General features: G+C 40.7%; 1 protein-coding gene across 7 annotated transcripts in view; it reads left to right on the top strand.

Annotated features, from left to right (window-relative positions):
- GRM5 (glutamate metabotropic receptor 5) overlaps nt 1-21,102 on the top strand; it is a 307,489-nt gene that overhangs the window by 254,743 nt on the left and 31,644 nt on the right. For all 7 annotated transcript variants that reach the window (XM_075417220.1, XM_075417224.1, XM_075417219.1 and 4 more), the window contains 3 exons: nt 865-1,033; nt 5,789-5,915; nt 16,795-17,734. In XM_075417220.1, coding sequence (XP_075273335.1) covers nt 865-1,033; nt 5,789-5,915; nt 16,795-17,734 — 1,236 coding nt within the window. The remainder of the gene's footprint in view (nt 1-864; nt 1,034-5,788; nt 5,916-16,794; nt 17,735-21,102) is intronic.

Genomic DNA, 21,102 nt, shown 5'->3' with positions numbered 1-21,102 from the left:
GCATGAATACTCTTTCTCTTTCATACCATACTGTACAAGGAATTAAATGTGTTTGGATTGCTGAGGAATTATATAAAAATGAAGTGGGTTGTACAGATGGGAGAGAATAGCATTTGCTGCTGTAAAGCTGTAAAAGGGAAAAAAAAGGCAAGTCTCAGCTTCATTCTTCAAACAAAACTTAATTCCTGGAGTACAAGGTGTAGGCAGTGCCTTTTGATAAGATCTCCCTGAAGCCTCCACCAGGTCCCAGAGCCCTTGAGTCTGTGCCAAGAGAACGATGCCTGATCCCTCTCTGGGTGCCACATCAAATTGCATCTTGCAGTCTTACAGCACAGGAAGTTTATTTTGATCCCACAGGCCTAGGTTACTTCTATCTTACTTTAGGAGCTTAGCTGTCTTCGATCTGCCTCTCTCAGCAGGGAGATAAGCACCTGCAGCCAGTGAGAAGGACTTGGCATTGGGAATGGCCATTGTAGCTTTACATTTATCTATATCTGCCACTAATGGAGCCTGGGACAGCTAGGGTTGCCTACACAGTTGGCTTCAGCTAGACAGGACGAATCTTATCTGGCCTTTCATTGTTTTCCTTAAATAAATACAGTCATTCTGAAAAGCTCAGTCACTTAATTCCAAAGTGTTCAGGGAAATTTCACAGTGATAGTAGAAAACAAATGAAAATACAATGGAAAAGAAAGATTATGACATGACAAAAATTATTGGGAGAGGCTGAAGGGCAAGCATAATGACTGAATTTTTGCCTTCTTTATTTCAACAAGCTTTGATTTTGTACAGTGTTCCTTTAACCTGAAATGTTTCATTATGTTCTCCTCAACTCAGCTACGTCTCTGCTTTTTGTTTCCAAAGGTATGAAATCATGAATTTTAAGAAAATGGGGAAGGACTACTTTGACTATATCAATGTTGGTAGCTGGGACAATGGTGAGCTGAAAATGGACGATGATGAAATATGGTCAGAGAAAAATAATATCATCAGATCTGTGTGCAGTGAACCCTGTGAAAAAGGCCAGATAAAGGTAAATGTTTTCTACATTTACTTCAGTTGTGCAGAATGTATAGCCTTTTGAAAACAAGTGTTTCCTGACTCTTACATGGAGACCGTATTCCACACCTTATTTAAAATGTACAGACTTATGTACTTAGTTCTTGCTCATATCATAGTCATCTCAGTGTCACGGCGGGATTAAGGACTCGTCATACGATCAATATGATCAGACAAAGCCAGTTTATTGCGCTACAAACTGGCGTTTATATAGTTCCTTGCCACGCGATAGCTCTAACGTGATTGGACACATGCACTGTCCATGCGCTGTTCATGCGTATTTCTCAGTCTCTGATTCGTGCGACGTTATCAGTCATGCACATCAAACCCCTCCTCAGGACCTTGTTTTTCTTGGTAATCGCGGTTAATGCAGGCCTCATTGTTCCTCATTGTGACCTTGATGCCTGCTCCATTACTGGCTATCAAGAGTCAGGCCCAGAGTATCTGGAGGGCACACCACATGGCCGTGGTTCCCCCAGCAAATCCCCCTTTTTGTTTTTGAGCCATCCAGATACCCTGCATCATCTTTGCCATTAACTTCTTTATACATTGTAAAGAACAACTAAATATTAACAGCATAACAACAACCATAATGAACATTGTCATCCCTTGGCGCACCAAGTCTGCAAGCCATCCTGAGATTCCAAGATGCTTTAGCCAATCCGTAAGGCCAGACTCTACCTGTATAGGATTCAGATTTTTTCGCAAGTCCGCCAGTTGCTCATGGATGGACTGCGAGTGATCAGTCAGGTTCACGCAACACATTCGCTCAAAATCTTCACAACCGTAACCATGCGCTAATAGCAAAAAAAATATCTATTGCTGCTCAATTTTGTAAAACTGCATGCCTTAAGCTGTCTAAATCTTCTAAAAGGCAATATAGCAATTATTTTCTGCTCTAAATTCTCTACTAACGTTAGCCATTCAGCAAAAGCCTGTTCTCTTAGCCCCACAGGTTCCCGCGGGGCTAAGGGTTGTCACATAAATTGCTCTACCCATTGAATACACTGAAAAGTTTAAGCCAATTTTGTTATCCGTATGTAGCATTGTCAACCACGGGTGGAGTCGCTTCTGGACTCTTACTTTGAGCTTTTGTGGGCTCACCTCGTTTCTGGGTCCTTTCCTCTATCCAAGGCCTTACCCACCTTGCTGGCACCCAAATTGGACCATTCTCTGCAAGGATACAAACATAACCTCTGCCAGTTAATTTTACCTCTACAGGCCCCTTCCATTCTCCTCTGATTAAATCCCAATACCTAACCTTTACTGGACTAGACTGCTGTGGATTAGTGTCTGATGATAATTGGTGTACTATGATCGGTGGAGAGGTCTGACCCTCCGTGAGGCGCAAGTAATTCAATACATAAAGCGCTTTTGCAACGCCTTCTGCCAGACTGCCCATTTCTCCCCCTTTTTGCCTTTGCAACAGTGCTTTCAATGCGCCGTGTGCACGCTCCACTATTGCTTGTCCTGTAGGGGAATGAGGGATCCCTGTTGTTCACTGAATCCCCCATTGTTGACAGAACTTTGCGAAGCTCTTCAAAACATAAGCAGGTCCATTATCTGTTCTGAATAACAACAACAATTGCATAATAAAACACATTACTGCTGACACATGCAACTTTATCCTATCAACTTCATATCTTCACAGCAAGAGGTCTTTTTTAAGTCCTTTGTTGTTTCTTCTGAATTATATTGACCCGCTTTTGACATTTTCCTTTATCAACAGTTATGATCAAGATTGTACATACATATAGGATCAAATATAATATGCATCAAACTTAATTGCCTGGATTTGACTCACGTCATTTCCCACAGTAGCAAGTAGTAATTACAGCAAAAGTGGAGTATGTGTCATTTTTTGTATAGATACTGAAGTATTGCCAGGAGATTTCTAATGCAGTCCACTTGGACCTCTGGAAACCTGAAGGAGTCTCGGCTTTGCCCTCCTGGCAGCCGGGCGCTGCGCCGAGCCCCTAGTCCACCTGGGCCCAGAACTGCATTTTAAAACTTTTAATTACAACTCCCTGTTCTTGGTTGCAGAACTTTGACTCAGGTAAAGATTTCTCACTAAAACATCAGGATTAAACAACAGAAAAGATGCTTTGCTTAATGAAATCGAGCAATTTTTCTTAAGTCTTCCAGAACTCAGTACAACACATCAATAGTCAGTTTAATAAGCCTTAAATTTATATTAATCACACCAAAAAAAGTAACGCTCTAGCATGGTATTTACTACACTAGTATCTACATTATGCCCCAGTTCAAGTCACAAAAGGCAGCCTGTAAAGAAAAAAGCCAATGGAGAAATCCTCGTGTATACTGGAGCTGGGTTTTTGAGGCACTCCAGAGAGAAAAATAAAAGCTCCCATTTTCACCCAGCTCGGGTAAAATTGTGAAAGGGCCTTCTTGTCGCGGTTAAAACAACTTTTCTCCTGTTTCCCCCTTTTTTGTTTTGCGACCAGAGATCGCATCGCTGCACCTACGGCGGCAGCCATGACCATAGCCTTGTCTCGCTCTACCATACGTTCTGCGGCTTCTAACATCGCTGCCACTTCACACCTCGAGGCAGAGCACTAAGAGCCCTTTTTATGTTTTTACTTAACGAGCCACTTGATGGCTGGCAGCGGCGGCAGGAACCTGGCCCCCGGCCCCGCCGCAACTTTGGCGGCCGCGGAGCCGCCCCCGCGGTGCTGGGGTGGGGAGGTGCTGGCCGCGGAATGCCGCAGAATCAGTCTGACCTGATTATGAGTAATGGAGAACAATTATTTCGATTCCTAGAGAAGGATACATATCCTTCTCTAGATTAATCCCTAGTTGGTGCTGGGTAAGAGATGATCAACATGCCACTTCTCTGACATATTTGACAAATACCAAGTATTTTATAGATGTTGATTTAGTAAAAAGATTAATAGAAAACTGTAAATTAATTGTTTTGGTAAAAAGTTTAAGTGTTTTGATAATACCATATGGTTTGTATTTTCACATTTCATTTTTCTGAATATTTTATACATTGTAAAATGGTGGATTTTTATAATGCACCAAGTTTACCAAAATATGTGTCTAAAAATTTGTACAAGCCTTCTAAGAATCGATTTTTCCAGATACCAGAAATTTTGTCATTTGTTCAACTTTTCATTCTGGTTTAAAATGAAAGATATCCCAAGATGTGATTTATTCTGGAGAACAGATATTCTGTTTTGCCAGTAGGTCTAGTCTCAACACTTGCAGAGAAAATTACTTATACTCACATGGCCTTTCTGCCAGTTTAGCTACTCAGGTGCAGATTTTTTTCTTTTCATACTCTACACTTTTTGAAACAAAACCAACTGTTGATGAAAAAGATCTAATTGACACCTTTTCCATTGAAGCATCGTGAAGAACAATCTAGTTCTTTTTGATTACACTCCTTTGCACTTCATTTACTAAAATTACAGTAAAGACATCTGGCTTTGAAGCCACCTTCTAAATTCATCATTGCAAAAGATACATAAGTCAACTTACTTCCCATGCCATAATTGGAAGTATTTGTCTATAAATTGTTTGGAAAGAGCAGAGAGACTGAGAATATTTTATTTCAAAAGAAAGACACATTGACAAAAAAAACAGATGTTTTCGGTGCGCAGAGATGATAAATAAGAATCTTGAAAAATCTGCATTTTGATCATGAACATGCAATAACATTTGGCAGTAAATTATAAAATGAGAAATCAGGTCAGATATTAAAATGGATATAGATAACATTCTCATTCTTAACTGTTAATTAGAAATGCAATAATTAAATAATTCTGGAAAGGGCATGTTCAGCGTGATGTCTGGAAAAGTAATTTTTTTATAAATCACTCACAATTGGATGAAAAATAAGAACTCAAAAAAACTTTGAGTAATGAACCCTTAGGGAAACGACGCTGTTGACATGATTGCCTGAATGGACTACAATGAGGTGAATTGTATGCCATGAGTACCATGCACTTGCTTCTGTAGACACATTGCCATCTAAAAATATTTGAGTTTTGCTAATTTTAAGAGGGGAAAAAACCCTTTTATTGTCATTCTGTACCTCCACTTATGTGCGTTGATGGTTTCTTTCTTCTGGTACATAGATGACAGGAAAACTGAGAACTTGGGTCTTTAAAATAAAATAAATTTTAAAAGTCATTTATTTAAAAAAAAAGAAATTAAACAATTAAGTTAGCTACTGGAGAGAGTCCAGCGGAGGGCTACGAGGATGGTGAGGGGACTGGAGCATCTCCCCTACGAGGAGAGGCTGAGGGAACTGGGCTTGTTCAGCCTGAAGAAGAGAAGGCTGCGAGGGGACCTTATAAATGCCTACAAATACCTGAAGGGTTTCAGGAGGATGGGGCCAAGCTCTTTTCAGTGGTGCCCAGTGACAGGACAAGGGGCAATGGGCACAAACTGAGGCACAGGAAGTTCCGTCTGAACATGAGGAAGAACTTCTTCCCTCTGAGGGTGACGGAGCACTGGAACAGGCTGCCCAGGGAGGTTGTGGAGTCTCCTTCTCTGGAGATATTCAAGACCCGCCTGGACAAGATCCTGTGCAGCCTACTGTAGGTGACCCTGCTTCGGCAGGAGGGTTGGACTAGATGACCCACAGAGGTCCCTTCCAACCCCTACCATTCTGTGATTCTGTGATTCTGTGATTCTGTGAAAAAGAGACAGCACGAATGTATGTTTATGCTGCTACACCAAATGCTTTTTTTTGTCTCAGGTGATCCGTAAGGGAGAAGTGAGTTGCTGTTGGACCTGCACCCCTTGTAAAGAGAATGAATATGTATTTGATGAATACACGTGCAAAGCCTGCCAGCTTGGCTCCTGGCCCAACGACGACCTTACAGGTAAATCAGTTGTGGCTGTGCTTATATTATCGATGAAAATATTCATCTGCTGAGCTGAAAACCAAATACTAGATACAAGTGAGTATGAGGACTGTTTTGGTCAGACTGGACCCAGAGATAAAGCTGAAGTTTGAACTGAGGCTGGTATTTGTCTTCTCACCTCAACCTGATCCAGGAATTGTTGGTGCAATTCAGCTGCTTTCTGAAGATCTGAGTTACTAGATGTAGAAATAATAATAAAAGAAAAATTAGTCCTGTTTTTGTGTTCAGCCCTGTCCTAACATCTAGCTGGTGGTACAGAACTTGTCCGTCCTCATATAGACAAGGAAATTAAGTCATTGTCAGAGAAACTATTAAGGGAGGTCAAATTTCAGAGTTTTATTTTCCTCCCAAGCAGGTACAGAAGAGTTGTGCAATATTTTCTTTTTTTAATCTGAAAAAATTATGAACTGGTTGCTGTAGTTACTGCTACTAAATGCATGACTGCCCCAAACAGAATTAGGTCTGCATTACCCCTTTGCTCACCAGAGAGTCTCCTAGAATACAGTGTTCATGTTCTGCTTGCCATGGCGTAGATCTCTACACTATTCCAGAATACCAATTCGGCTACTTTAGAGATAAATTACTCCAATACTTGTATCCCACAGCCTGTCTTCTTTATGACTAATAAACAGAATTCAAGTACGTTCAGAGCACACACCACTTCAAAATGTTGCTCAGGGATCAGGTTCTCATTGGGTCAGGCTCTGCATAGAAAAGTCGAGAAGAGACAGGATTTATCCAGCAGAGCTCACAGATTTGGTTTGCATATAATTTCTATGGAAAAGGGGAGAAATTTTTGAGGTAAAAGATAGGGAAGATAAAGAAAAAAACAGTTTGCTGGATGGACTTATATAAGTGGATGAGTCTCAGGCAAGGCTTCACCTATAGACAGATTTTTATATATAAAGTTTATCTTTTCCTGGTAAAGAATGTTGCATTGCTGTAATATATGAACTAGGTTACCTAATTACTGCAAAAATGTCATTTAGCCATGAAACTGGTGGGGTATTTTTCAGAAAATGTCAAACATGAAACTTTTCCTGAGAAAAAACTTTTAACTGAGAAGAGTGAAACAGCAATTAAATGGATTTTCCAGTGCTCCTCCAGCCTTGCTCCCCCAGCCCTGCCTCCCCGGGCACTCAGCAATCAGCCAGCAAAGCCTTCGTATCTCGGGGAAAGCTTCTGTGTGCCAGGAAAATGGAGAACGGGAGCAAAAGAGACCAGGCCCCATGTGTACCCCAGAGCAGAGTATTAAGCGTGTGGTATAAGCTCAGGTTCACATCCCAGCTGGGCCATCCAGAAGCCTCCAAAGCCCATGTTGCAGGGATCAAGCCACTACACCAGTCTTGTCAGTTTATGAAGGTCAGCCAGTGCAAATGCTCAACGCTTCAACCACCGAGGGAGTCTTGTCTGAGATGTGACAGATCCCAGCTCACATCTCTGTTTCAGTGAGCACCTGACATTTTAGCCAACCTAGATCGACTGCAAAAGGAGCTGCTACAAGCCATTCAGCAAGTAACGTGCTCCAAGTGCCTCGTTGTAACAATGGAGGACCCACTTCTGAAACACCAGTGATGGGAACTGCCCATTGACCTGGTGGCGTTTGGGTAATTAGCCTGTAAGCACCATATGTAAGGCAAAGGGGAGCAAACAGCCACCAGGTTGGCCTTCAGGCTCTGTGCTTTGAGCTGGGTCCTCAGAGCACGCAGATCTCCATGGCTCAGGCAAGGCATCAGTCTGGGATTGTGGGAGGATTTACCTTCTGAAGATCTTACTCTGCACTCAGGATGGAAGAGCAGGGTTGAGTGGCAGCTCAAAAGCTCTTGTACAATGAGTTAACAACTTTCCTGGCAGCTCTGATTGTTTTAAAGCTAGTCTTTCTAGTCAAGCCAACTGCTTTGTGTAATACATGAGCTGCTACATATTGCAAACTATTCACCTGGCTTCAGACATGCATTTTATGCCTTCACAGGGACCAAAATCAATATGCACACAAACCATCCCCTCGGTATCAGTGCCAAGCAATGTTCCTCAGGAGATCTAACCCTTGTTCCTCAGCCAGACACAGATTCAACAGGCACTATTTGGAAACTGAATCCCCCTGAGCCTCCATAAGCGCAGCTGATACATCATATACTCCTGCTAACAGAACACCCATAGCTATAGCTTCACGGCTGTGTACTCCCCACCTAACTTACTATTCACATGATGGCTGGATCTTGATCTAGGTTTACATCAAAAACAGATTTTCAGAAGTCTGTTCTTAGTTTATCCATACAATATATTGAGCTGTGTTTTTAATTATCATCTTTCTAGTCCCAACTTCTGCAGCTTGTAAAAAACTGCCTCTCAGTCTTGTTTACAAGATGAGATTTAGTAATAATTTGAATTAAAAGTAAGGAAAGGGAGATGTATTTTGTATTTTGGCATGGAATTTTCCTTTCAATTTTATAAAGCATACACTGTTCTCCTTGAAATGCCCCTACATCTGATATTGCAGCAGTCCGTGTCTCTTTGCTGCTTGATAAAGCCATGTCTTAGGTAATGTCAGCCCCACAAATTTACACATATAAAAAGCTTATTGGAATAAGTCTTCCTTTCATGATCACCTTCGGATAAGAGTCCTGTAAATGTATCAGCCACACGCCTGAGAAGACTTTTAATGTAGAGCTGAACCTCACTGTTTGCCAGAGATCTGAACTTGGATAAAAACATTTTTGGAATTCTTTCCTGGCTCACACAACAAAACATTGCTCCATCTTTCTTATGCTCAGTGACCAGTATCAGTTTTGTGCCACAAACTTCACTATATAAAATGTGTAATGGCAGGGATGTTTTTCACAGAAAGGAAGAGAGATTAATGCTTTTTTTCAGTCACCTGTGGAATATCAGAATTCAGATGCAAGAGGGAAGAAGACAAAAGGGATGTAATACGTATAGGAAAACAAAGTTATTTTCAGAACAGAAAATGACATTGAAGTTCTGAAGTACAGAAAGGTACAGGAAGTCCAAAGGTAGTGGAAAAGACAAGCAGGAGGAAGACTTTCTCTTGATTAAATCGACTTTCTCTTGATTAAATCAGTTACTGGAAAATGTCTCCATTTAGAAGTGAAGCTGAGGCAAGAAAGGGAATGTTTAGCCACCCGTATTTTATTTCTTCATGAATTTCATTGCTTATGCATGCAACATTCCCCAGAGACCAGACTGTTAGACTTGGACAAAAAGCTAGTCATTCCCTTCCTTTTCTCCAAATTTATCTGTACCATCCCAACATGTACCCCAAGTCATTTTCTTCCTCCTGGTTTAGTGTCAAAATGTGCTTTCCAATCTACTGTAGCTCCACTTCTTCCCCATGCATTGTGTTAGCAACATCCTTACATTACAGCACCACTTCTCACATTAGTATGGCCAGTGTAGCTGAGCCACCTACTCAAACAGAGTAGGAGAAACTCATGGGTTTAAGTCCAGAAGTATATGCCAGCCCCTTCACTATTCCTCAAAGGCCTTCTAGGTATTATATTCACAGTGGAGGGAAGAGAAATAAACACAAGGTGTGTTTAGATACAAATGAAGGGCTTTTCTTAATACTGGGGATCAAACCTAAATGAAACTGGCTTTTTTTGGTAGCTTGATGAGAATGGCTTTTGGTTCTCCAAAAACCCAAGTGATTTTGAGGACACGGCCTTCTGCATTCAAAAAGAGTGACTTGGAAAGACCAGATAAGTTTTGTTCAGCATCTCAGAGCTTTTTCAGTGGATGTAGGAACACCTTGGCCCAGTTATCACTAGTGTTTATTTAAGGACAATTTTGAGGTGGGAAAGAGACAATTATTCTCTCTTCCTGTGATTCAGAGACAGCAGAAAACAAAGAGAGAAACTTAGTTTCATCTAGTGACCTCAAGGACTGCAAGCAAAGTAGATGATATTAATTTCAGTGACACTTGGATTATCTTCAGGCTGTATTGACTTTTATCTCATTCTCTGTGTACTCCAAATATGCTGGTCATTTTCTTTTCTTAATTGGATTCCCATGAAAATAGGAGATGAAATATTTACAGCTCTTGAAATGTTTTCTTTGCCAGTCAAGAATAAGGCTAAATATCAGCAATATATATTTTTACTACAGTAACAAAAATTCCTTCTCCAAATAAGGTACAGTAAACCCATCATGATCTTGTCTGCCTGTCTGAAAGTGCCAGAGAAGAGCTGGATTATTTTCAGCCTGAAGAAGAGAAGGCTGAGAGGGGACCTAATATATACTTACAAATATCTGAAGGGTGGGTATCAGGAGGATGGGGCCAAGCTCTTTTCAGTAGTGCCCAGCGACAGGACAAGGGGCAATGGGCACAAACTGAAGCACAGGAAGTTCTGTCTGAACATGAGGAAGAATTTCTTCCCTCTGAGGGTGACGGAGCACTGGAACAGGCTGCCCAGGGAGGTTGTGGAGTCTCCTTCTCCGGAGATATTCAAGACCCGCCTGGACAAGGTCCTGTGCAGCCTACTGTAGGTGACCCTTCTTCGGCAGGAGGGTTGGACTAGATGACCCACAGAGGTCCCTTCCAACCCCTACCATTCTTTGATTTGTGATTCTGTGATTCTGTGATTATCCAAACAACCCTCGAATGGAAAGGACTTAAAAAAGGGCACCCCAGCTCTCAGTGACAAAACCACCATTTCAAAGAGTTCTGACAACACTGATGATGTATCCCGTATGGCTTGTACGGATCTGTATTTCTCACTGAGAAGGGAGGACAACTGCCTCCTGTGTGCTGAGGGCATTGCTCGTACTGTCAGTGACAGTCGCAGAGAACGGACAGTAAAACCACCCATGGGGACAATTACAGGGGTGGTGCTTGATGTTAGATCTCGGTGGATCCCCACAAGGGCTTGGTAGGATCTTCCTGCAGCATGCTGATCCAGGCTGCGGCAGAAGCCACGGCAGTCTGAGGCTGGGGTGTCTTGCAAGACTGGATCCTGCCACTCCTCAGCCAAAAAAATTGTTCATATCTTGCCTGAAAATTTTTCAAACCATAACTGCTTGTTGCCACTAAACTGCTTTCTTGTATTGTTGCTTGCAATAAAGTTACAGCCATTGGTAATTTCTGCAATTGTCTGACAGTTGTGAGCACTAGACAGAATGCAATTTAGCCTGTGCTGACATTGATTTTTGTGCTGGAACATTACTAGCAACTAGTTTTTGACTATAACTGGTGAGTTAAAGGTTCAGGTGGCAATATTGTGACCAGGATCTCTGGCTGTCATTATCTCCCCTCCCTTGTTGCTAGGTTTGTGTAATTTTCTTCCCTCAATTGCTTGTTCCAGGTAAGGTGAGGACTTTAGCTTCCAGTTCATTTACACCCCAAGTCTCCAGCATGAGCCACACAGTGCTTCAGGCTGAAGCAAGCTGGTTCAAGAACGTTGAGCTCAAAGAACAGCTCTTGGAGGCTCCTGTGCTGGATGAAGGGGGACTTGCCAACAAAGCCAGAAGGATCCACTTGTAATTGTGCCTTACATTATGGAAAGTTTGCTGAACACGACATATTCTGAACAAAACATTTACAACACAGAGCCAGCATTTTTTAGTGAAACATAAGTCAAAACATTAGAGCTAACATAAGGATGGACCTGATTGCTGCAATTCATCAGTTGTTCCAGTCATTCTGTACATTTGTATAATTAAGAAATCATTCTCCGTTAAGAAATCATTCCCCATGTAGTCACAGAGTAACTTTAGTGTGTTATTCTAACATTCATGGCCTCATTTTTTACTGCAATGCACAGTTAAATCAGTATATTTGAGTTACTATGGGTTTAGGCTCCTGAGCTACAGATGCTCCAGTTTTCATGGTTTAAGATGTAACCAATCCCAACTCCTTCCCTGCAGAGGTAGCAGAAGAAACACATGCACAGTCCTCAGCTGCATCCGTTGACTGTGCAAACCCACATTTTGCTGATCATTTCAGTAAATGTGCCAGCCTGAGAACTGCAACAGCTGACAAGCCAGCACATGATCACCTCTACAAGCCTTGCTATTGTAGCAACCACAAAAGGTCCCACCAGAACAGAGCGAAAACTAGTGACCATAGTAGTTTACCATAGCACCAGAACTTAGTATTGAAATGTTAAAGATGTCCTGTCACACTTCAGTTGGTCCAAATTCCATGTGGAGGTCAGGGGGCTGATTTCTCACCCAGGACTTCAGAGAGTGCACTCCTCACTTTTGCCTTGTCAGTTTGGGTAAAAAGCAGAGGTTTTATTAAAGAAAAAAAACAAAATCCAAACATATATATATGTATAAACTACCCTGGCAACTTCATGCAAATTTTTATTCTGACTCTTACATTTGGACTCCTACTCCTGCCTCTCAGCTCTCCATATGGGAAAACCCAAATAACCAGTCAAGATATCCTCCCATCTTTTGGGACTATAGATAAGGAAACATTCAGAAGCATTAATATGGAACATTTACAGTGTAACATCAATACACTTTGAACAATGTGTACCAAATCCTATGGGGAGACTCTCATTCACAGCTAAGATATGGCTAGGTTGTTGTTTAGGTTTCATCCTTGGTGTTTGGATTTCTGCTAGCCTTGGAATGGTCTGTGAAAAGTTACCAAGAAACCAAGTCTTTTGTCAATGGGTTGAAGTCACTGCCCAGGATGCCAAATCCCACTGAAAAATATTTTGGACTTACTAAACCAGTAGTAATTTTCTGCCAGTTTTAGTCTCCATATGCAGATTCAGTGAGCTTTAGATCATGACATTGACTTAAGAGACTTCGCTGAATTCTCTTCGCTTTCTAGAGTGCATCCTATACACAATCCTTTGCGATGTTTACCTTTGCAACTAGTTTAATTATGTATTTCATATTGCCTACCATGAAAGGGATTTTCAGTGCTAAGCTAACACAGTTTTACGGATGCTGAAGGCATGGTGAGGTCTCTTAGGTGTCAAGGCTATAATAACAAATAAAACCAGAATCAAGACCAAATCCCCAGAAAATGTGGACTATAATACAGTGTTTCATATCAGTGAACTCTTCTCCCAGATGAACTAATTTTAATGCAATACGAAAAATCGTAAATAAGTGACAAGTGACCTCTACAAAGAGAGTGCAGGGTACTTACAGACCTATGGCTGTGGTCAAGCCTTCAAGAGCTTCTCCTGTCCTCATTTATGGCACGATTTAGCCCATCCCTGAAGCAGCCAGACTTTTTTCCAAAATATCAGAACCTTCTTTTTCCCCCAAAAGATCGTTATATGTCCTTATCGGTAATTTGTTGGTGATTTTTGATGCTTCTTTCAGAAAACCATTTTATAGCGTCTTAAATGGGACTCCAATTTTTTATATCTGTTGGCCTTGTTATTCACATATGTATCTAGTACCTTATTCTCACTGGCTATGTTTCTGGCCAGAAGAACATAGAGAGTTTTATGTCAGTTTTACTGGGGCTCTTGTCCCAGAAGCAATGCGCTCTTGAGCACAGAGCAGCACAAATCTACACCTGCTCCAAATTGGACAGGCTCCTAACCGCCTTTCCAGAAGCCAAAGATTGCCTCAGCACACTGCAGGGACCACAAGACAAGGCTGCTAGCACTGTCCCACCTGTGGTTTCTGAGCCAGCTGGGAGACAAGACTTTCCAGGTGCTTGGAGATGTTGATGAAGTATAAGAGATGGGCTGTGGGGCAGAATCTTGTCCAAATGAGCACTCAGCATACATATATTTAGGGGGTAAGAAAGCGTTCTTCTTGTGTTACCATTCTTCAGCTTTTGTCTTGGTATAATCCTGGCCATCAACCTACCCTGAGAACTCACAGTGCTATCTTCCCGTATTTCTTTTACTTGATCTAGCTGTCCCTTTCACCAAAGTGCCATTGTCACTAACCATTAGCTGCAAAGCTTCTATATGAAAGCCTCACCAATCATTGCTTTATGAAGATTATCCCATCCTTAAATCTTGAGGAATAAATCATTGCAGAGTTTAGCATTCTCCTTGTAAATTTTATCAAGAGATAGGGGAAAATATGGGACAAGTTTCCAACTCTTTGCACAAGTATTTTATTGAAAGAACGTAAAACGAGTAATTAAGCAAGAAAGGCATGAAATAGTCTGAAACTCATAAGAAACGCTTACTTGTCATTCACTTCTGCTGCAACACTAGAAACTGAGCAAAATTCACCCCCTGTATCATTGTCTGCGTGTAAAGGCCAGCTGTCAGATGAAGACCTTTTCTCTTCAAATTTCCTCTCCAAGGATTCATAGTTGTATTAGAAGCTGCTAACAATTTATTTCCCCAAAACATTAATTAAATTTTGGTAAAATCAGACATAGATTTAGAGGTCACTTACAAAACTTCTTGGTGAAGAACCCACATGGGGATATCTACATACACTAGACTATGCTTTCTGGTTTTCAGACTTCTTCCACCACTCTCACTAGTATAAAATGTTGATTTTAATGATGTGATTCCTGTGTTACAGTAATCTGGATGAAGTCCAAACAAAATACGGAGTCTCCCTCACAATGAATAAGTAAACCCTTTAAAACCAACAAGAGTGAAATGGATATCATCAACTCATGCCGTGAGAGTGTTTCATGAATATCTAAATGTCTTTGTTACATTAAGACGTGGCAAGAATTTTTTTTATAGCAATAGAACTCTTTGCAACTAAAGAAATTAAAATATGGATGGCAAAACTAATCTACATTTAGTAACCAAGAGCACAATTCTGTTACACTGGAGTGACTGTAAATTTGTATCCTTTAACTGCACTAATGTCAAAGACTTACTGACCTTAATCCTTCTGATTTTTCTTCACGAATACAGAACTATCTGCCTCGTGCTTTTCATAGAATCATAGAAAAGAATCATAGAATAGTTTGGGTTGGAAGGGACCTTTAATGGCCATCTAGTCCCATCCCCCTGCAAAGAGCAGGGGCATCTTCAACCAGATCAGGTTTCTCAGAGCTCCGTCCAGCATCACCTTGAATGTTTCCAGGGATGGGACATCTGCCACCTCTCTAGGCAACCTGTGCCAGTGTTTCACCACCCTCATTGTAAAGAATTTCTTTCTTCCATCTAGTCTGAATCTACCCTCTTTTAGTTTAAAACCATTACTCCTTGTGCTATCGCAACAGACTCTGCTAAAAAGTTTATCCCCGTCTTTCTTATAGCCCCGTTTAAGTACTGAAAGGCCACAATAAGGTCTCCCTGAAGCATTCTCTCATCCAGGCAGAGAAGCCACACAATCTATTAAGTATAACACCCTATTGCAGGTATTATATTTTTGACAATATTGTGTAGAGGTATAGAATACAGAAACAGTGGGAGAAGAGAGGAACTAAGTCTAATATCTACCCATACCACTTCATGATATGATTTTTACTACTCAGAACGTCAGTGGCAGATTTTGAAAAGCTTTAAGCTGCACTTAAATTAAAGGAAAAAACAAAGAGTACATCTTGTATGTATAAATTCCCAAGTTATAGTCCTGATGCCTACATTTACTCCTGTGCATCAGGTCACTGAGGTCCCAGGTTCCCTAACTAATTGGTGTTGCCTGGCATCCAGATGCCCATCAGACAATGCTGAGTACCCTCACTGCTGAAAATGCAGATGTGAGCATGTGATGCTCCATTCCTATGGGCGAAGTGCCTTGCCACAACCCACCCTGAGATAGGCTGATGTCCTTCTGTCTGACCTAACCAGAAGACAGCAACCTGATCACAACAATTCTAAATTTTGAGGTCATTTAGATTTTGCAATCAAAGTTAGTCAACCTTAATAGAAGTATGGGGGAAATAAAAGATTTTAGTTGCATTTTCTCCCCTCCATTATCTCCTTCCAAAAGTCCTGCCCTGGCTGGCAGTGCCAGCTTGTCTATTATTGTCAGGAAGTTGCACTCTAGAGCATCAAGGTCCTCCCCCCTTACTCCTATCCAGGCTTTACAGTGCAAAAGAAAGGAGGGATGCAGGATGAGTGCCAGCAACAGGTTTTCTGCCAGCTTTTACTCCTGTCCATTGATCTGCATACTGTGGAATGAAAAGCTTAGTTGACTTACTAAGACATGTGTACATAGAATGACTTATTAAAAACTAATCATAGACTGAAAAACAAGTGCCCTTAGGTGGGCTGCACTGTTAATTCAGCTTTGACACTAATTTGTTGAATTCAGCTTGATTTTACAAGTTAGATGAGGTTATAGTTCCTCAGAAGTCTCAAAAGGATGAATGACAGATAAAGAAGTGAGCAGAGTGTGCCATCCCAAATGACCTATTATCTGCAACTCTGATCCTAGAAAATTTTTTATAAAAAAAAGGTAGCATATCTGAGAAAGAAGCGCTCTTTTTTCCTTGACAGCTAGAATCTGTAAGATTCCTCTCCATAATCATTAAACCAGTACCAATATCCTTCATAGTGTACAATATAATTAGTAGGATTGACATCAGGTCCTTTAAGTGCATATAGTGTGCAGTCAGCTCTGAAGTACTTTGCACTGAGGTAATGCAACTTGATTCTGATATTTGTTCATAAACACTATATTTAAGATAATTTAAAAGGAAAATTCCACTGTGAGGAAAGGTGACTTACCTTAATCAGCTTGGCCATTTTTTCAGTCATTATGTTATATTCCAGATAAACTGTGTTACTGAAATAAGCTATCACTGAAAATTATTTATTGTGCCATCCTGTTAACCTTAGTCTATTCTCATTATAACAGCACCTTCCTAAGAGGAAAAGAAGAGAAATATCAGGAAAATCTAAAACTATATCATTAAAGAATCTCACTTCTGCATACTTCAGTTTACCTTCTTTTTTTTCTTTTTCTGTAGGTTGTGACCTCATACCAGTCCAGTATCTCAGATGGGGTGATCCTGAACCAATTGCAGCAGTTGTTTTTGCATGTCTGGGTCTGCTTGCCACCTTGTTTGTTACAGCTATATTCATAATGTATCGTGATACTCCAGTGGTCAAATCATCCAGCCGAGAACTTTGCTACATTATTCTAGCCGGCATCTGCTTGGGCTACTTGTGCACTTTCTGTCTCATTGCAAAACCTCAACAGATTTATTGTTACCTTCAACGAATTGGCATTGGCCTCTCCCCAGCTATGAGTTATTCTGCTCTAGTAACTAAAACCAACCGCATTGCAAGAATCCTGGCTGGCAGCAAGAAGAAAATTTGTACAAAGAAACCCAGGTTCATGAGTGCCTGCGCCCAACTGGTTATTGCATTTATCTTGATTTGTATACAATTAGGCATAATTGTTGCTCTCTTTATAATGGAGCCACCAGATATAATGCATGATTACCCAAGCATCCGAGAGGTCTACCTGATTTGTAACACCACCAACTTGGGTGTTGTAACTCCCCTTGGATATAATGGATTATTAATTTTGAGTTGCACCTTTTATGCATTTAAGACAAGAAATGTCCCAGCTAATTTCAATGAAGCAAAGTATATTGCCTTTACAATGTATACCACCTGCATCATCTGGCTGGCTTTTGTGCCAATATATTTTGGAAGCAACTACAAGATAATCACCATGTGTTTCTCAGTGAGTCTGAGTGCCACTGTGGCCCTTGGCTGTATGTTTGTGCCCAAGGTCTATATCATCCTTGCTAAGCCTGAAAGGAACGTACGCAGCGCATTCACCACATCGACTGTCGTCCGCATGCACGTAGGGGATGGAAAGTCATCTTCAGCCGCAAGCCGCTCAAGCAGCCTGGTGAACCTGTGGAAAAGAAGGGGATCATCTGGCGAAACCCTTAGGTAAAGTTTGCTAATGTGGGAGTGTGGGGAAGCAATTATGAGCTTCTGAGAGTTACTAATAGAGGAAGGACAAAGCGAAATATATTCATTCCCTTTGCCTCTGCTCTAGGAGAGGAGTGGGTCCTCTCTCCTACATCTGTAACCATTTCAGGTTTGATTTAGTCAAAATGTTATGCAAAAACAGGGGACAGAGCAATGGGCAAACAATTACAAGGCTGGAAATACCAGCTGTGTCAACTGCACTCTTAGTGTAGGGAGGGAAACAAGAAGTTAGGAGAAAAAAAAAAACAGGGCAAGAAATATAACTCATTGCCTCGTCTTGAGTGCACCCGTTTACAGTCTCTTTCCCTTGAATGAATTGCATAGTGTCTGTATTTTGCCTCTAGTCGCAGCAGTGAGACAACAGCATTGCTGCTAGTGCTACGTAATCAAGGTGGAGTAATAAACAGAAGCGGCATCATGAGGAGCCACTCTCAGGCATCTGAGGATTTGTTTCATATGACTCTTCTGTTATACTTGTTGTCTCCTACTCTCTTGATTTTCCTTTCTTGTATTACCTCTTCCTACTTGCTTTCTTTTTATCCTCACCTATCTTCTCTTCTTTACCTTTCTTGATACCTTTTTCTGTATTCATCCTCCTAACTCCATCAAATTCAGGTGTTCTCAGGCCCTGCTCTTGCTACCCTTCCTGCCATTGAACAGATACTCCCTTGTGAGATATTTCTTTGTTTCTTCCCAAGGAGTTATTTGAATTCGGTGATCATGAAGACAACTCGTATGTTCAGTGTACAAAAATTGAAGTAAGTGAACACTGAAGAGAAGGGAGAGCTCTGGAATGGAAATATGGTCCTGCTTCATAAACAGAGCGTGTAGAAGACCACCAAGCCCAGTGGTTCATTTTCATCTTTTGATCCTTTTCACTTTTGATATGGGTGTTATGGGGATAATTTGGGTTCTTTAATTGCTGGCATAAACAAAGAATTCTGCTTATATGAAAGTGCAGAGAAACAGTTTTTTCATTCCTCAGCTACATATGTCTAGCCTGGAAGTGACAAGTAGCTAGATTTTCCTCCTCACTGAAACACACATGGATTTTAGGATTGATAACATGAATATTTCCAGACATGCCATTGTTCACAACTGGAATTGACATGGAATGAGGGCCTGTACTTCCATTTTTGTGCGAACTACAATTTAGACTCGAGAGAGGATTTTATTAGTAATATCTACAGAACAGATTAATCCAAAGCGATGATTTGTTTCTGTCAGATTATTACTAATGCTTCTCTTCCAGTGCCTTTGAATTGGTACAGAAATGGACAGTCTATTGCAAGATATTTTATACCTATGATCTGTTAATGATGGTATCTTCCAGTTCATTTCCCGGTGCAGAGTAGGAAGTTATTTTAAAATGATAAATCCTTTATCAGTTTAAGTGATGGTTACCTGAAAAGTCTTTTTCTACAGCCTCTGTCTGTATGCCTGAATGACCTCAGGTGTTCATGTTAGAATCTCTATAACTACTTCTGGGCTAGATAAAAGAGGCGTTCTTTATAATGTGTCCTCAATAGGAGGGCATTGTTCCTCTTTGAGATCATTATTGTTTTGCCTCACTTTTGCTGCAGAGCTCATTTGCCATCTCACAAGTTTTTCACTCAACAAGATGAAGTTATAGATGGCTGGAAGATCTTGGGCTTGGAATGGGCTTATTTGTCATCTGTTAAGGCCCAGTTTTGAAAGATATTGCTCCAAAATCTTTGTTTTGTTCTGAAAAGTAAGGAGTGTACCCTACTATTAATTATCGTAAAAGACAAGGTGTATTTTCTTCTTTTTGAGGACCCTGTTTCCATTTCTTTGTATCCGTTAATTGTAGATAACACCTGCAGTAAAGAGTTATTAGCAGAATGTAATAGATCATCATTGGCAATTACTTCTTTTTCCGTAGCAGTCTTGGCAATGTCTTCAATCCTGAAGAGAACTGAGAGTGCCCTCTCTGTGTGTGTAGGAACGAAAAAGGCAGCACAAAGCTGATGTATTGACATAATTACCTAGATGCAAAGAACTAGAACATTTCATTTGAAACCTGAAGAAAAGCTTTCATGTCACCAGCAGTGTTCACAAACACTTAAACCTTCAGCAAAGAAGACACTCCTAAATGCATGTGCCTGAATCCTCAGCTGGTTAAACAGTGATGGTGCCAGTGGGTTTAGCAGTGCTCAGTCAGTGCGTGCCTGAAGGGTCTGGGAATCCAAGGGCAAACTGATTCCATCGATCATGGGAAATTCTCTCAAATCAATAGTTATGTGGTTGCACAAAAGAAAACAAAACAGAGTCCTGAAATGTGCTGAGTAAATTTAAAATGCAGCTCAGGACTTCACCTATGTCTGATATCGTCTCCAAGAAAGAAGAGAAAAGCACTTTCAGCTTCAATTCTGCTTACTGTAGAATATAAGCAGAGTGTGACCATTTTATTTAGTACTCAAACATTGGTTTTAAAAAATCTGGTTGCAGAAAGTAATATGTTTCAAGGTATTATTCAGTACAATGCTGAAAAGCTTGTTTCGATAGTTATTCAAGTAAACACTGAAGTATTCAGAATCAAAGGAAATACGCACTAGAGCTACATGGTATTATTTAAATAGCTCAGAAGGGTTTTATTTAAAAGAGAGTGAGTCACTGTTCAATTTTAAAGAAACATGCTATTTAAGTCACCAGTGCATACAGGGGCCCCTATCATTAGCATTTTGCTTCTTGACACTAATTTATAGCACAGTGTAGTATTGCATCAAACAATTGTCAAACAGATAATGCCAATGCTCCATTCAGAACTTTCACATCAGATGCAAAATGACAGATAACAAGACTGCTTTTGCCTAAATAAAGCAATGCACCTGTTAGAGTCCTAAATGACTTTTTGCATGGGGTATTCTTCAATTAAGAAAACTCAGGCAAGCTGTGGATATGTGTTGGAATGAATCTTCAGGTACTGAAATATGTAGAAGGGCAAAGTAAAACTATTCATTACCTAGTGAAATGCAAACCATTTCATCTAGGCCACTGTGATTCAGTAGTACTCACCAAAATGTATTCTACCCTCATTTAAAAGTAGGGCTAAGAAACCAGACGTTATCAGAAGCGACTCTACAAATAAGAATGTTAAACACTACTAGCTGCAGTCAAAGCCACACAGCCTAGGCAGAGAGGCATCTGGACCTTCTGCATCCAGTTATCTTACCAGTTAGTTTCACAGGGACTAGCAAGGCCGTAAATAAGTTGAGCAAATCTTACCTAATGGTCCCAGGAACTATGACCACAGATGATACACAGCCCTTCTGCACGAGTTTGAAATACAGGGCTAATTTATCCTC

The sequence above is a fragment of the Opisthocomus hoazin genome, chromosome 1, assembly GCF_030867145.1.
Source record: "Opisthocomus hoazin isolate bOpiHoa1 chromosome 1, bOpiHoa1.hap1, whole genome shotgun sequence".
Classification (NCBI taxonomy): domain Eukaryota; kingdom Metazoa; phylum Chordata; class Aves; order Opisthocomiformes; family Opisthocomidae; genus Opisthocomus; species Opisthocomus hoazin.
The sequence above is the reverse complement of the archived record's forward strand: the minus strand, read 5'-3'. Positions and strand labels throughout refer to the sequence as shown.